This window comes from Oncorhynchus tshawytscha, linkage group LG06, assembly GCF_018296145.1.
Source record: "Oncorhynchus tshawytscha isolate Ot180627B linkage group LG06, Otsh_v2.0, whole genome shotgun sequence".
NCBI classification, from domain to species: domain Eukaryota; kingdom Metazoa; phylum Chordata; class Actinopteri; order Salmoniformes; family Salmonidae; genus Oncorhynchus; species Oncorhynchus tshawytscha.
Genome location: NC_056434.1, coordinates 71,511,404 through 71,529,482, shown reverse-complemented (window position 1 = coordinate 71,529,482; position 18,079 = coordinate 71,511,404). Strand labels below are relative to the sequence as shown.

The 18,079-nt window shown below is 42.5% G+C and overlaps 1 protein-coding gene across 5 annotated transcripts in view; it reads right to left on the bottom strand.

The window, feature by feature from the left end:
- Window positions 1-18,079, bottom strand: part of LOC112253027 (protocadherin-15) — a 285,586-nt gene that overhangs the window by 125,324 nt on the left and 142,183 nt on the right. For all 5 annotated transcript variants that reach the window (XM_042323590.1, XM_042323591.1, XM_024424885.2 and 2 more), the window contains 4 exons: window positions 7,018-7,211; window positions 5,495-5,627; window positions 5,164-5,243; window positions 708-801 (listed from right to left, as the gene is read on the bottom strand). In XM_042323590.1, coding sequence (XP_042179524.1) covers window positions 708-801; window positions 5,164-5,243; window positions 5,495-5,627; window positions 7,018-7,211 — 501 coding nt within the window. The remainder of the gene's footprint in view (window positions 1-707; window positions 802-5,163; window positions 5,244-5,494; window positions 5,628-7,017; window positions 7,212-18,079) is intronic.

Genomic DNA, 18,079 nt, shown 5'->3' with positions numbered 1-18,079 from the left:
GTTTCCTGATATGGGTGCAAGAGGGAAGTTCGTAAAGTGTCTTGAGTACTTTCACGAGGTGCTGAAAACCCCTATTCTCAACCACAGAGACTGGGCGCATATCCGCGGCTATAAACCATAGACTGTAAAACATATAAACATAACCTAGCTATCGCTCTTGTAATTTCTTTGGCCCGGTCAGAATCAGCTGCCAAGGGCTGTTTGAATGCAGAGGGGAGACAGTGTTGTGTTGTTGTTTATTTGCATTTCCGTCTTGTTCCGGTATACTGGGGTGATTTCGGCATTCAAGTTTGCGCTCAATTTTGAGGTGCTGGCAGCTGCATAGGGTATTCATGTTGAACGTGGCAACATACTGTTAACGTTTTATCCACAACTCTCTGTCCATTGCCATTGTAATCTAATGGGAAGCCCAAAATCTTCCCAAACTAGACACTTAAACGATGATGTAAGATCCTCCAATTCTGGAGGATCATCCACACCAATCGCCATCGTACAGAACTAGTTCCCGGCTGCGCCTCACAAAAGGACAGTTTGAAATGTGCCAATTCGGATTAGAATTTTGATTACAACGTGCACATAGGCTCTTTTAATGGAAAAGCCGGACATTTCCTTTGTGTTGCTCATATTTACTCAAGAGGCAGCTCCCCATACAGAAGGTTTGGTACGTGTACCGTTGCACCCTTACTAACTGAATAAAAGATTCTCACCCCGCCTGGGTTGCCATCAGAGGCAGTGACGATGAGACGGTACTGGTCAGTTGTCTCCCTGTCCAGAGGCTTCCCCAAAAGCAGCAGGCCTATCCTGTAGAGGGAGAGACAACAACACACAACACACAGCAGCATTAGTCAACAGCAAAACCTATGCTCTACTAAATCCATCCAGGATTTGTTGGTTTCCTCGCTAGTGGATCTGCAATGGCTGGATAAGCTACAGTACAGTATAATGAGCAGGTGTACTTGAGACATGAACACACTCTCTCTTCACACCTCTTTCTTTCTGTCTCCCTTTCTCACTCACACACACACACAGACACACACAAACACACTCACACGATTGGAAACACAGACGGAAACATGCAGCTACACATTTTTCTCCTTTCTGCTTGCACTCTCATGGCTATAATTTAAAGCTTCATTGACCAGGCAGGTCAGCCATGGCATTACAGAGCCTACACTTCCTCGCCTGTCTGTCTGCCCCCCAATGCATCACAGCCTGAGAGGACCAGCTCCAAGCTTGATTAAAGTTGTCCATTTTCCAAGTGAGTTCTCTTAGTTATGGCCCGTACATTTCTCCGCCACCAATTGAGCTGGCGTTCACAAGGCCAAGTACATTTTTCTCCAAACAGCATAAAAATGCAAAGCAGTGTCTTCCACAGCCAAGCTGTTGTGCTCATGGCCACAAAGGCCTAAAATCCATCTTCTGCACAGAATGAAGCCCTCGGGACAAAGAGCAGTGAAGCTGAACCTGAATATGATGAGTATAATAATGATGATGATGATGATGATCTTTGCTTCTCAGACAAAAGGGAATTCATCCCAAGCTGCTCAAAGTTGTGAACTCTACTCCGACCCTGTTTGAGAGGACACTGATCACGTATGATAGCGGCCAGCAGCTACAGGGCAGATCCTAGAGAGAGGAAGCTGTTGTCAGATTGATAGGATCTTGTTAACACACAGTGGAGGGCAAGTGTAGGAAGGTCGTGCTGCATGTGAGTGATTCTGCAGACCATATTTGATTATTTCCGTGTGCATGAACCTGTAAGTATTTTCCCCAGTACTGAACATATGATCTCTGGTATCTGCTATTCTACTTGTATGTCCTCTCTTTGACTCTGTAGCATATTTTGTGTGTATCATACGGGTGATGTGTCCAGGCCTTGTTGTAGTGATCTTTGCTCTCTATTCTTGGCTAAAAGTGGGAAAAGATCTGAGGCTGAGTTTCTCTGTCTCTACTCATCATGTCTCTGGGGAACCTGCTCCATTTAGAGGGAGTTATAGACCAAGGAGCCCATTATTCATATAGCCGTATCAAACCAGCACCATATGTGGCCTGAATCTGAACATCCTACGCTGCACAAAACCTATGCCGCCCCATCATCCCCCTCAAGAATTCTGGATGGGCTTGAAAAATGAGAGAGCAGCTCTGACTAGGATGCCATAATTATCTTGCATGCTCATCAAGCATACATTACAGGTTAATTATCCTTCGATTCATCAGAAGCCCCCAGCGCCAGGTTAGGGGAATATACAGTGGGGTACTTATACAGTAAATCTGCTGAGGGCTGTTATAGTAATGTGTAACCATTCGACCTCTCCAAAAGACACAGTAGGATATGCGCTTGTTTTAGGAAGACGTCAATTGTATCTGCTCGGAGAGAGATTCCTGTACCAACCACAGATGTCTCAGAGTCCTGGAGATATTGTCACATCTTTTCTTACTGCTGCCACCACTGGGCCTGCGTAAAGTAATCATCCCTTCATACAAACAATCGCTCCAACATGGAGACAGATTAAGAGTAAACAAACTAAAACAAAAGAGGGGGAAACAATGCCTAAACAAGCCTTCCTGGCATGGCTGGGAGAGGCTTTAATCAATTAGAGAAAAAAATGGCTGAAAGGGTGCCTTGTTTTCAGTCTCCCCATGTCTCCTCACCGCGGCGCCATTGCACGGGACGCTTTCCACTTTATTCCCTTGTTTATTTAAGGGGCAGTAAACAGCACTTGCCTCGTAAATATTTTATGGTGTTTCTCCTCTCGTCTCCATCCCTCTCTCACTCCACCCCCTCCACCTCCTCTCCCATGCCTTGCTCTGACAGACTGTATTGGCACTGGGTGGCTGATGACAATTTTCATCTTCTTTCTGGTTGTATCCTCCTTCTCCACCTCCTTCTCCCCTCCTTCTCTTTTTCAAACAGTGACCCATGTAACAACTCAGTGAGGCTGAGGACGGTATGTGCTTCTAGGCTATAGGGGAGGATGTTGTAGAGGACTTCCACTAGCTAGCTCATAAAGCTATGCTTTCTAAACATGGATGATGATAGATGCAGTTGACCCAGGGTGTTTTTGTTCTGTTCTCAATATACAGTGCATTCTGAATGTATTCAGACCTCTTCCCTTTTTGCACATTTTGTTACGTTACAGCCTTATTCTAAAATTGATTAAATATAACATGTTCCTCATCAATCTACACACAATAATCCACAATCACAAAGCAAAACAGTTTTTTGTCTGTTTGCAAATGTATTAAAACCAAAAAACAGAAATACCTTAAATACAGAAGTATTCAGACTGAAATTGAGCTCAGGTGCATCCTTTTTACATTGATCATCCTTGAGATGTCTCTACAACTTGATTGGAGTCCACCTGTGGTAAATTCAATTGATTGGACATGATTTGGAAAGGCAAACACCTGTCTATATAAGGTCATAGAGTTGACAGTGCAAGTCAGAGCAAAAACCAAGCCATGAGGTCGAAGGAATTGTCCGTGGAGCTCCGAGACAGGATTGTGTCGAGGCACACATCTGGGGAAGGGTACCCAAAAATATCTGCAGCATTGTAGGTCCCCAAGAACACAGTGGCCTCCATCATTCCTAAATGGAAGAAGTTTGGTAACACCAAGACTCTTCCTAGAGCTGGCCGCCTGGCCAAACAGAGAAAACAGAGACAGAGAAAACGGAGAAGGGCCATGGTCAGGAGGTGACCAAGAACCTGATGGTCACTCTGACCGAGCTCCAGAGTTCCTCTGTGGAGATAGGAGAACCTTCCAGAAGGACAACCATCTCCGCAGCATTCCACCAATCAGGCCTTCGTGGTAGAGTGGCCAGACGGAAGACACTTCTCAGAAAAAGGCACATAACAGCCCGCTTGGAGTTTGCCAAAAGGCACCTAAAGAACTCTCAGACCATGAGAAACAAGATTCTCTGGTCTGATGAAACCAAGATTGAACTCTTTGGCCTGAATGCCAAGCGTCATGTCTGGAGGAAATCTAGCACCATCCCTACGAGGAAGTATGGTGGTGGCAGCATCATGCTGTGCGGATGTTTTTCAGCGGAAAGGACTGGGAGACAAGTCAGGATCAAGGGGAAGATGAACGAAGCAAAGTACAGAGAGATCCTTGATGAAAACCTGATCCAGAGTGCTCAGGACCTCAGATTGGGGTGAAGGTTCACCTTCCAATAGGACAACAAACCTAAGCACACAGCCAAAACATAGCAGGAGTAGCCTTGGTACAAGTCTCTGAATGTCCTTGAGTGGGCCAGCCAGACCCCGGACTTGACCCCGATCTCTGGAAAGACCTGAAAATAGCTGTGCAGCGAAGATCCCCATCCAAACTGACAGAGCTTGAGAGGATCTGCAGGGAAGAATTGGAGAAACTCTCAAAATACTGGTGTGCCAAGCTTCTAGCGTCATACCCAAGACTTGAGGCTGTATTAGCTGCCAAAGGTGGTTCAACAAAGTACTGAGTAAAGGGTCTGAATACTTATGTAAATGTAAAATATATTTCTAATTGTTTTGCTAAAAAATAAACATATCTGTTTGCTTTGTCATTATGGGGTATTTTGTGTAGATTGATGAGAAAAACAATTTGGAAAATATATTTTAGAATAAGGCTGTAACATAACAATATTTGGAAAAGGTCAAGTGGTCTGAATACTTCCTGAATGCACTGTATTTAATGCTGCCATCATTATTTACATATCACATATTTTTGTGGCCTAAACAAGCCATAGTTTCACTATAAAGTTTCAAAGCTGATCTGCATCGGTTTCACATAAATCACCTATTAAAAAGTCATAATAGGCATTGGCTCATGTTAAGTTTTTGTACCACCAAGCCTTTAGTGAACCCAGTAATTTTTGCTTCAGGTCCAATCAGAAAAAGTATCCACATAATCCTGTCCGCCTCCGGGACAGATGTGAATGTTCTGAATTTTGCCCTTGTCCAAATGTAACAAGTTAGGTTAATTGTATAGGCCATTGACTCAGGGCACATTCTAGACAAGAGGTTCATTAGGATAATTGTGCCTCATTTTGTGAATAGTTCCTTAAAAAATATTTCCAAACGATCATTACTCATACTAACAACTTTAATATTTCTCATTCTCAAGGACTGAAACAAGACAAGGCACATATGCTATTCTGAATCATCCATCCATCCATATTACGTTTTAGAGAGGTTGAAGACTTGCTGGGTATCCCCACTCAAAATCTGGTATGTGATTGGGTCATTCTCTCTGTCTGTGGCCTATGAAAAACAACAAGAACAGAAGATAGAAATCAAGGATGCGTTTACTTCCACCGCCAACACAAATGCTTAAAATCTATTAAATCATATGATATTACAGTACATCTGATAATCCATACTGGCTGGTTTAGTAATTGCTGTTTGCTAAACTCAAATGCTTCCATGATCTCAACCTGAGTAATCACACTGCCCTCTCCTGACCTCCACCGATCTAGATATGTGACCTTTGACCCCTGCTGTGTGTCTCTCACCTGTAGGTTGAGCAGAATGGCTCCTATCCTCATGGCCTCGCTGACCTCCAGGTTGTAGATGAAGAGGGGGAATCGTGGGGGGCTCTGGTTGTTGGGGGGCAGCACCTCAATGTACACCGTGGTGATAGAGCTCCTGGAGGGGTGGAGGGCAACAAGAGGGCGGAAGTAAAGGTAATGGTCTGATTTTCAGGTTCAATGGCTATTGCTACCCTGTAGGCACCTCCAAATTACCACAGGTGAGAAACATTACAAAGTAAACAAGAATCACCTGTCTCCAACCAAATTAATTTGAATTCTGAATCATTTAGTCCTGGCCATTTTTTGACTCAATATTTCCTTGGTCCAGTGCAGTTGTTAATCAAACATATACATGCGTGAACACCAAAACTTTTTCAATTTAAACTTATTGAAAAATTGTGAATCATGCAAGGGTACCAATATATTAGAGCACAAGTGTAATAGTACATTGGTGGTTCATCAGGGAATTGAAGGTTGTCATGGGTTTCCTGGCATCCAACAAGGACATCATGCTTAAAGAGGCTGATGAAGGTAGGTGAACAAGCCAATGAGGAGGGAGCCGTGCCCTCAAATACAGTAAGCTAAATATGATATTGAATATAGCATATTGAAAGCCCTTACAGAAACAAGGAGCTATCATGAAGAAAGTGCTTCTGTTTCCAACCGGTAGCCTGCATGTGTCAACTTGAAAAAGCTGCTGAACAGTATGCACACAGAGGCACTGTTTGCCAAGGCCAATAGATTTGTGTTTGCACAGTCTGACCCAGTCATGGCAAACTATCTTCAGCAAAACCCATTCTACTGCAGCAGTCACCTCTTTCTGTTCAAAACTCCAATACTGACGTAAAGTTTGAGCTTTTAGCCTAGGCTAAGATAGTCCGTATAAACTTTCACAAGAGTTTGCTAGTCACTTGCTACTTGCCAACAGGAATATGAGGCTATTAATTACATAAAAAGCAACACACCATTATATCAATGATTAGTTGAAAATGAAGAGAAATACATGAAAAAGATGTATTTCTAATGTCTGTAAGAATGAGGCCATCTGATACTTGATTCTAAACAGTTTGTCTCAACAGCCAGTCAAATATGTTTTCATACCATTCCTCTTACTATTCACAACTTCAATCACAGCGGATACATTACTCAATATGCACATTCAATAAAGAATACATTGATTCTATATGCATGAATTGAATAGACCTACAAGTGACTGTACAGTAGGAATAAACAATCTGATGGAGCAACGACTAAATAAGATGGATGAATACGTATGAAATCCTGACTTAATGAATAATTGAATACTTGGCCAACTGAAGAAGTCAGAAAAATGAAAAAACGGAGTAAGAAACAAGATTTTACATCAAACATCACCTAAATAATCCATAGATATTAATATACAGTAATTTTTTTATAAACACATTCATAAATGAAAGGTGTAATTGAGCAAAATAAAGGCTGAAAGAACAAACAGATATAAAAATGAATGTATGAAATTAATGTACCTTCTCTGGATCTCTGGTGCATTGTCCGCAGCCTTCACTGTGAGGGCGTAAGAAAGGCCCACGCTAAGGGCTATCCCGGGTGCGATGGTGATTCGTCCAGTGCGGTTATTGATGATGAAAACACCCTGCGCTCCGGCAAGGATCTCATAGGTCACCAGACCGTTTAACCCCTCATCAGCATCCAATGCCATCAGCTGAGAGAGAGTGAGAGGGAGAGACAGAGGGAGAGACAGAGGGAGAGAGAAAGAGAGAGAGAGTCAGTGTGAGAGAGGAATAATTCAGTATATCTCAGCAGGGTGTGGGGGCCCTAAAATCAACATTCAAAGCCGCCAACTATTCAATTTACTAAACTGTGTTGAAAGTGTTTCAAGGCAGGCAATAGTGATTTGTAAGAGGGCCCCACCTGTTTTTGTAATGTTATGTGTACAGGACCGGCATAAAATGAGTGACATTTACCAGACGGGTGCTCTTGTAAGCTGTGTGTATTAGTGATTAGTGATGAGTGGGTTGACTCATAACCCGCCGTCCTAGAGGATATATCCGTGAGACAGACAGGTTTAGGGTCATTACATATTATGTGGCTGAAGGGAAGGCGTGTCACGACTTCCGCCGAAGTCGGCCCCTCTCCTTCGGCGATCGACGTCACCGGCTTTCTAGCCATCGCCGCTCCATTTTTCATATTTCCATTTGTTTTGTCTTGTTCCATACACAACTGGTTTTCATTCCCTAATCACACTGAATGTATTTAGTCCTCTGTTCCCCTCCATGTCTTTGTGTGAAATTGTTTTATGTTATGTGGGTATTATCACGCGCCAGACTTTTGTTCATGTTCCGTGTTTTGGGCATGTTTCTGTACTTATGTGCTTTCGTTTGGACTGGAATAAAAACCTGCGCCTGTTTACTATACTCTGCTCTCCTGCACCTGACTTCGCCTCCAGTACACACCTGTAACAGGGTGGGTGACGGAAGGGTTGAATAAAGAGAAACAATACCTTAAAAATGTCATAAATGTATAATTATTGTGTTATTTATATAGGCTACATTGAGGTTTTTCTTGAATTACTTTAGGCTGTCTTGTATTACTGCATACGCCTAAACCTCAGGATTTAATTGTACATGTGAGCCAAATAGCCCACACAGCCAATCACCAAATAATGCTTTTAGGAAGGGCCGAAAAAGTTCAAGTCAATCCACAGAGGCAAAATGACATTGTTGAAGTTTAATTCAATAAGACCAAGCTGAGAAAGTTGAAAATAAAGGGATTGTCAGAAAAGTAAACAAATATATATTTCTGCAGTCTTTGACTGTAGTCTATATTGCATTTTCTATATTTGCTGGTTTGGGTTGGGTGCAGGCCTCAGATTTTCACTTTATCAGATATAGTCGGGCAGTTGCAGATGGGCTATAGCCGCGCACCTCTAGTGTGTAAAACAGAACTACTGAACTTTTCTAACTGCTACTGTAAACAACTTCTCCTCCCTTCTAAAATATTGATCCTAATTGAGTGAGAATCTATGGGCTCTATTTTAACAAACCTAACTCAAGGGTAAATCTAAGATCAGGTGGTAGTGCTATAGGTTCAGTGGTGTGTCAGAAATCTTTTTTATATTTTCACAATCACAATTATTGGCACACTTGCTGGCGTTGGCGTGAATGGTCTTGGTTTGATGAATGAACAAGTTGTGGGTGTGTCGAAGCTTGGCCCCTTACTAGCCAATCAAAACGTGCTACAAGGCGAAATATGTGTAAGTTGTGTATTTACGGAATGTTATGTATTGCCTTGGAATAAAGTCCAATTCCAATATTAGTCCACTAACGTTTGTTAAATGGCTTACAGAAATGAAATAACAAAATGTAGACCAACAGAATCTTTGCCAAATGTGTTAAGTTGAACCCATTTGCAGTCCACATGGATCTAGTAAGTGCATGGCTTCAATAGCATTCACACTGATATAAGGGCTAGGCCTACTGTAAATTGCAATATGGCTGAGCATGGACATGCCAAATATTGTCAATAAGCAAGTTTAAATACATTATTGATAAGGCCTAAAAAGAGAATGAGTAATTCTAATCAAATTCTAAACTAAACAAAACAACAAATAGGCTATGTCACACTTACAGGCACCATAATTTCTCCCCGTTGGCATATAATATTAAAACAACGCAGACTATGGGGGCGATTTTATGCACATCCAAACTTTTCACAGTAGCTGGACAAAGATTCAATATAAAGAGAAGGGGAGAATGTCCACTCACTGTTGTACTCCTCCCTATGCCTATGTTTTATGAATATAATCGGAACCATTTTACAGATCAGATCTCATTCACACATTTCCAGAAGTTGCATTGCAAACGCGACAGGGACGTTGTCACAATAAAACCAGGAAGGTGAATCTTTCTAATACATTTTTGTTAAATAAACAGAAAACAAGCCATTTTTACAGGTTACAGATAACTTCTAAATACGAGGTTCACCAGAATTCACAGAGGTTCTCATCTCTCGTTTCATGATAGGAATGGACAGGTAGCCTTTATCATGGAAGGGCTTTTACTTACGTCCAAAACAGGACCTGCATTGCTCCAATAATGTGGGCCTGCCAACAATGCATAGATAAAAAGGGAATGTCAGCTCACTGTTTTATTCCTCTCAAACTTTATATTTGAATAAAGCTTAGGTGATTATGATTAATTTCCAAGCGGTCTCAGAAGCCAAACCCTTTACCGATAGTCTTGACTACTTAGCAATTGTATTGGGCAAATGCTAGGTTTTTAATCAGCCTACCCGCTTACCCCTCCATGGTAGGAGGATATATATGCAAATAAAAGATGACTGGTCACTGGTCAGAATAAACAGATTGTGCTGTCATGATCTGGGCCAAAAACTCAATCCCACCGAATAGGTTTAAATTCCAGCATTTGTTTCCAAGCAGATCTTACACAAAAAGGGCATTATCATAATTTTCACAATTTTAGTTTTGATATTGCACTGTCCCTTTAATATGTCTGTCTAATTCTACATCTGATGTCATTATCAGACCTGAGTTCAAATAGTATTGTTTCCTTTGAGTTTGTCTGGTGCTACAGAAGATTGGAATAGTCCCAAAAGTGAAAACCCTGCCCAGCTGCCAGTGCAGGCAGTGTCACGCCCTGGCCATAGAGAGGTTTTTATTCTCTATTTTGGTTAGGCCAGGATGTGACTAGGGTGGGTATTCTATGTTCATGTTTCTATGTTTTCTATTTCTTTGTGTTTGGCCAGGTATGGTTCTCAATCAGGGACAGCTGTCTATCGTTGTCTCTGATTGGGAATCATACTTAGGTAGCTTTTTCCCCTCCTTCAGTGTGGGATCTTGTTCTTTCGGTTGTGCGCAGGTAGTTGGCACAACAAAGCTGTTCGGTCATTGTATTCGTTATTGTTTTGTTTTTCCTAAAAGTTTCACTTCATTATTAAATTATGTGGAACTCAAAGAACGCTGCGCCTTGGTCTCATCCTTCCGACGACACCCGTTACAGGCAGCCTCAATCAAATGCTCAAAGTATTTGAAAAAACCCGATTTGAACCCATCTCGTCATTAGAAGCAGATAAATATTCTACATAGAAGTATGTCTTTAGATGTATCAGATGTCAGATATGGTAAATCTGTACACACCAATGATTATTGTGGGAATGATAGCCCCTACAATAGTATATGCATTGGTAACTTGAAGCTCAATGTTAAATAAAATCTCCCTACCATCACATCTAAGCCAATATGACACCAATGTAGATGAAAACAAGGTACACAACACACTTCCCGCCTCTTGTCATGATGTGTCCAGCCGTTACCGAGAACCACTATAATGGATATTTGACAGGGTCGTCATTATGGTTGTCGGACCACTTTTTGCCCATTCCTTTCTCAAATTCTAGACACTGGGTTATAACGAGGCGACAGGGTCCATAAAGTAACCATTAGACTTGCCACCTTTCAGACTGATTAAGTTTGTATGTGCAACACTTTTTATTAAATGTATCATTTAAATCGCTCTCACATGCTCATTTTTTAAGAACCTACGATGTGCTAACTTTTTGTAGCATTTCTGACAATCCTAGATTTTTTTCAGATGAATCTCAGAGTTCTAAAACCTAATCAAATCACTTGGGTTGTGCAGCAACAGCTATAGTAGCTAGCCAACTCCAGTCGGATGAGAGGCAAGCTACAAGAACAGGAAGTTAGCTATATTTTGCTATGGAAGGGTTTTCACATGGCTGAAGTCATCTGTGTAACTGTTGGTATTGAGACTTGACACTTGCCTGAAATAAGCACAAATAAGATAGCGAATGTCCTTGGCTGCTATTGCCAGTTAGCTAGCCAAATAAAGTTAGCCAGTAACGTTAGCTAGCTACAAGCCAACAAAGCTGTAACGTTAGCTGTATGGATGGATCATGCACCGGCACAACTCATTGTTGACAATATACACTATATACACAAACGTATGTGGATACCCCTTCAAATGAGTGGATTTAGTTATTTCAGCCACGCCCTTTGCTGACAGGTGTATAAAATCGAGCACACATCCATGCAATCTCCATAGACAAACATTAGCAGTAGAATGGTGTCATAATTTCATAGGTGCCAGATTCCCCCCCCCCTCCTGCAGAGGGGGAGAGAGGTGAAGTTGGCCATTTTATGATGGTCATAAATACCTACAGGAACTCTCTCTCTCCCACACAATGAAAGGGAAGTTAAAAATTCATTAATTACAACAGAGAGATTTTGTAGTACTGTGACATCCAAGGTTGGATAATGAAACAATATTTCTGTAATCCAAACAGTTGGAAGGGTCCGTGGGTACCTAAAGATCAATCATGTCGAATTCATTACTAATTTGTGATGTAACTAAGGCCAGTAGAACATGACTGTATCTCTGAATGTGTATATCTCTCGGTGATCAAATTCACATCCAGATGTTGTGGAACTAATATGATTAAATATGAAACTATTTGTGAGAAGATGTGATGTCAGCCTTCTAAATGAGATAATTGTTTTCATATGAAGTCTTAAAACCAGTTAGTGACCACACCCATGTGAGCACAGACAGTATGTCGGCGTCATGGAATGCCCCTTTTTCCAGAGTGCGTGACAAAATGTACATCAGACCAAGCAGGCGGAACGGTGTCAACCGGACATCACGAATGGTTGGACGTCACGAATGGTTAGACTCTACAAGACCAGTACACGGACAGCGTGAGCTGAAAAGTACGAAATGGTTAGAAACTCTGAAACCTTCGAGGAAAGAAGATGTACACAGGAACATTCAGTCGGCAGCTGTTTAAATACTTCAAATCAAATCCAAATCAAATCAAATTTTATTTGTCACATACACATGGTTAGCAGATGTTAGTGCGAGTGTAGCGAAATGCTTGTGCTTCTAGTTCCGACAATGCAGTAATAACCAACAAGTAATCTAACTAACAATTCCAAAACTACTGTCTTATACAGTGTAAGGGGATAAAGAATATGTACATAAGGATATATGAATGAGTGATGGTACAGAGCAGCATAGGCAAGATACAGTAGATGGTATCGAGTACAGTATATGAGATGAGTATGTAAACAAAGTGGCACAGTTAAAGTGGCTAGTGATAAATGTATTACATAAGGATGCAGTCGATGATATAGAGTACAGTATATACGTATGTGTTACGAATCCCTTTTGGCCCGACAGTCTAGGGGGGATGGTAATGAGACCCGTAACATAACTCATGCAAATTATTATTGTGACAAAGTAAAAGTGTGAACGAAATAACCACGACAACAGAAATCTACCGTCAAACTCCAGGTTTATTTATAAACACACGGTAATGGGGGGGAAGCAAGAAAAGGGGCTGAGCTGGACCCAAGGAAAGAAACAATAAATATACAAAAACACCCCTAAGCTAGACTAGCCTACTTTAACAACAGCTAACTAACTAACCAAAAATACAGTGGGTGGTCCGCCCAGTTCTAACTAGTGTATTTAACAAAGTTCACCTACGGGTAGTGTATGCCCATGGGCGACTTGTCTTGGTTTCCCCCTTTTCCCACCAGCAACAAACAAACACCATAACCAAAAACAATACTCACAGGTGATGACAAAGTGCTATGGAGGTGCTCAAACAAAAGAGAGGTTAAGACACAAAGCGAGAGTGAAACACAGAGACCTACAGACATGGCATTTACAGAGAGATTGAGCTCTAGAGCAAACAAATGATGGGGTTTTTAAACCATGGGGAAGGAACTGTGATAGGGTAGGAAATAGGAGGAGGTGTGTCTTCTGATTGATGATTGATTGTTGACTGATTGGGGAGTGATGATTTTCACCTGTGAGGGGAGAAGGAGAGAAAAGAAACACACACACAGGATACACACACACAGGATAACTGTATCCGTAACACTCCCACCCTTAAAAGAGCAACCCTAGGGGTTGCGACTACAGTATTTCAATGAATACTCACAACAAAGCAACAACCTTGCAAAACATACAGAAATCATAGTGTCTAATCATGCTCCTCTGTGAGGAAGACAGAGCTTCCTTTGCGAGAGCACAAGCTTGGTGTAGGCGCTCACGAAAGCGACTAACTTAGTCCAACACATTCTCATCTCTGGTACACAACTCTTGGGACAAGAACTGTTCTTTAAGGACTTTCATTGGTCCTCTCACTGTGTGCCCAAACACCAGTTCAGCCGGGCTGAAACCTAGGGACTCCTGCACAGTTTCACGAGCAGCAAACAAAACTAGAGGAACTCCCTCATCCCAATCTTTCTCAGATTCCAAACAATATTTACGTAGCATAGACTTCAGTGTCTGATGCCATCTTTCAAGCGCACCCTGAGACTCTGGGTGATAGGCGCTTGACACACGGTGCGTAATTGACAAGGATTTTAACACCTGCTTGAAGAGCTTGGATAGGAAATTGGTACCTTGATCGCTTTGTACCACCTTAGGTAACCCGAATGTCGTGAAGAATTTTATTAAGGCTTTACTCACTACCGGCGCTGTAATCCTTCTCAGAGGAATGGCCTCGGGGTATCTTGTAGCCATACACATTATCGTTAACAAAAACTGGTTACCCGATTTTGTCTTCGGTAACAGTCCGACACAATCAACCACCACATGCTCGAATGGTTCACCTATGACAGGTATGGGACAAAGAGGAGCGGGAGGAATAACCTGATTTGGTTTTCCTGTTATCTGACATGTGTGGCATGTCCGACAGAACTGAGCCACATCTTGTTTTAAACCCGGCCAAAAGAAATGTCGAAGGATCCGATCATAAGTTTGTGATTCCTAAATGACCAGACCATTGATGATCATGAGCAAGGGATAACACATTTTGTCGAAAGGCTGTAGGAATCACTATTTGGTAAACAGCATTCCAATCTCCATCCGCGTCAACATGGGATTTCCATTTACGCATGAGGAGATTACCATCAATGAAGTAAGCCACGTTCTTCTTCTTCACATCTTCCAATGAGACAACACTAGAAAAACATTTAGCAAGCTTGTTGTCAACCTTTTGGTTAGCAATCAGCTGCTCACGAGTGACTGGTAACTGTATTGCCTCAGCAATAATTCAACGTTCTTTGATTCTTTCCTGGGCTGTTTGTCAGAGGTGATCAGCTTCTCAGAGATATCACACAATCCATCTTCTTGATCAACCTCTTTGAACAGAACAGTGTTCGACAAATCTATCACGTCACCCTCTTGTAGTGCCTGAGCACGAGTGACAGCACAAGCGGGGAACACATGTGGATAACTCTGTGCCAGCTCATTCGAGAGAGAGTGGTCACCTTTATCCAATACTTCTAATACGGGTACTACCTTTCCTCCGGCAATATCGTTACCCATTATAAAGGTCACACCTTTCACTGGCAACATAGGACGTACCCCCACTCTGAATATTCCACTGATTAACTCAGAGTGTACTTTCACAAAGTGCAATGGCACTGGGACAAAACCCATTTCAATACCCTGCACTAACACACTGGAACCACAGTATGTATCGTCAGATAAGGGCAACACATCAGACAATATAAACGACTGCGCCGCACCAGTATCTCTAAGGATTTTAACCGGACGCTGAGACGCTTCGTCATTCGTTAGGGACACAAACCCCTCGAAAATGAATGGTTCATAACTGCGGTCGGGGACTGAGACTTTCAAACTACAGTTACCCTGAGGCACCTGTTTTGTTGCAGACCTCACAACCGTACGAATTAGAGCAACACCTGTTGGTGGCTTGGCACGAAGAGGCATCCCTTGTTTGCGTTTAAGCAGGAAGCAATCATTAATCATATGTCCTACTTTATGACAATAGAAACAGGGACGCTCATTCTTCTGGCGTGCTTGATATACTACTGCTGGCCGACTAGGGCTAAAAGTAGGAAACTCGGTGGCTCTACTCTCAGTTTGAGCCGAAAACACACTCTTGTGCGTCAACACAAACTCGTCTGCCAACACAGACGCTTCTGCCAGGGAGGATACTTTCTGTTCGTTTAGGTAAACTACAATGCGTTCGGGTAAGCAATTTTTAAACTCTTCCAACAAGATTAACTCCCGGAGAGAGTTGAAATCAGTTACCTTACTAGCAGCATGCCATTGATCAAACAGATTTCCCTTGTCTCTAGCAAATTACACATAAGTCTTACTAGAAGACTTTCTATGAGACCTAAATCTCTGTCGGTATGCCTCAGGCACAAGCTCATAGGCACGAAGAACAGTAGCTTTGACCACTTCATAATTCAAACTGTCCTCTAGGTGGGCTTTACCAGTTAATTTACACTGAAGTAATAGGCACCAAACCTCTTCAGGCCATTTCAATGCTACGGCTATACGCTCAAATACACAAAAATAGGAGTCAACCTCTGACTCTCTGAACAAAGGTACTAAGGCAATCTGCCTACTAATGTCAAACGTGTTTGAGGACACAGCAGGTGAGGACGGCTCACAAACAGCACAGTAGGAACGAAGGCTAGCCTTGCTGTCTCTGCCTCCAGTTCCATCTGGCGCATTTTGAACTCCAACTGCCTTTGTTCTCGTTCTTTTTCTGCCTCAATTTTACACATCTCCAACTGCCGTTGTTCTCGTTCTTTTTCTGCCTCAATTTTACACATCTCCAACTGGAGAGTCTCTCGCCTAATTTGGGCTCTCTCTTCCACCTCCAGTTGGAAGTGTCCTAAACGGACATCCCTCCTTGCATCACAATTTGACAGTGGGGAGAGTGGATCAAAACGGGACAATGTGGCTGGTGTTTTAGCCTCTCCCTCATTATCAGACACCAATGGGCTTACAGGAGCAGCAACATCCCCTACAGGGGTAGTAGACTCAGGCAGCGGTAACACAAGCACCTGCTCTTCCAAAAATACATTTAATACTAGCTGTTTAACCTCCGCCTTAACTAAACTCTGCGGAATCGATACTGAATAATGGTCAGCAAAGGTCATTAAATCAACTCTACGACATTTGTCAAAAACCTCCCACGAAGGGTTATCCAAAAAGGATTTCAAATCAAAAGTAGTCATTTTACAAGTGCCAAAGAAAATAGCAAACACTAATGCTACTTCAGCTATGACGCTCAACACTGAACTATACCACTACAACAATCTACATGAGCGGCATGGGTGTCAGTTATGACAGATCCCGGATGAGCCCCCACTTATGTTACGAATCCCTTTTGGCCCGACAGTCTAGGGGGGATGGTAATGAGACCCGTAACATAACTCATGCAAATTATTATTGTGACAAAGTAAAAGTGTGAACGAAATAACCACGACAACAGAAATCTACCGTCAAACTCCAGGTTTATTTATAAACACACAGTAATGGGGGGGAAGCAGGAAAAGGGGCTGAGCTGGACCCAAGGAAAGAAACAATAAATATACAAAAACACCCCTAAGCTAGACTAGCCTACTTTAACAACAGCTAACTAACTAACCAAAAATACAGTGGGTGGTCCGCCCAGTTCTAACTAGTGTATTTAACAAAGTTCACCTACGGGTAGTGTATGCCCATGGGCGACTTGTCTTGGTTTCCCCCTTTTCCCACCAGCAACAAACAAACACCATAACCAAAAACAATACTCACAGGTGATGACAAAGTGCTATGGAGGTGCTCAAACAAAAGAGAGGTTAAGACACAAAGCGAGAGTGAAACACAGAGACCTATAGACATGGCATTTACAGAGAGATTGAGCTCTAGAGCAAACAAATGATGGGGTTTTTAAACCATGGGGAAGAACTGTGATAGGGTAGGAAATAGGAGGAGGTGTGTCTTCTGATTGATGATTGATTGTTGACTGATTGGGGAGTGATGATTTTCACCTGTGAGGGCAGAAGGAGAGAAAAGAAACACACACAGGATACACACACACACAGGATAACTGTATCCGTAACAGTATGCATATGAGATGAATAATGTAGGGTAAGTAACATTATATAAGGTAGCATTGTTTAAAGTGGCTAGTGATATATTTACATCATTTCCCATCAATTCCCATTATTAAAGTGGCTGGAGTTGAGTGAGTGTCAGTGTCAGTGTGTTGGCAGCAGCCACTCAATGTTAGTGGTGGCTGTTTAACAGTCTGATGGCCTTGAGATAGAAGCTGTTTTTCAGTCTCTCGGTCCCAGCTTTGATGCACCTGTACTGACCTCGCCTTCTGGATGATAGCGGGGTGAACAGGCAGTGGCTCGGGTGGTTGATGTCCTTGATGATCTTTATGGCCTTCCTGTAACATCGGGTGGTGTAGGTGTCCTGGAGGGCAGGTAGTTTGCCCCCGGTGATGCGTTGTGCAGACCTCACTACCCTCTGGAGAGCCTTATGGTTGAGGGCGGAGCAGTTGCCGTACCAGGCGGTGATACAGCCCGCCAGGATGCTCTCGATTGTGCATCTGTAGAAGTTTGTGAGTGCTTTTGGTGACAAGCCGAATTTCTTCAGCCTCCTGAGGTTGAAGAGGCGCTGCTGCGCCTTCTTCACGATGCTGTCTGTGTGAGTGGACCAATTCAGTTTGTCTGTGATGTGTATGCCGAGGAACTTAAAACTTGCT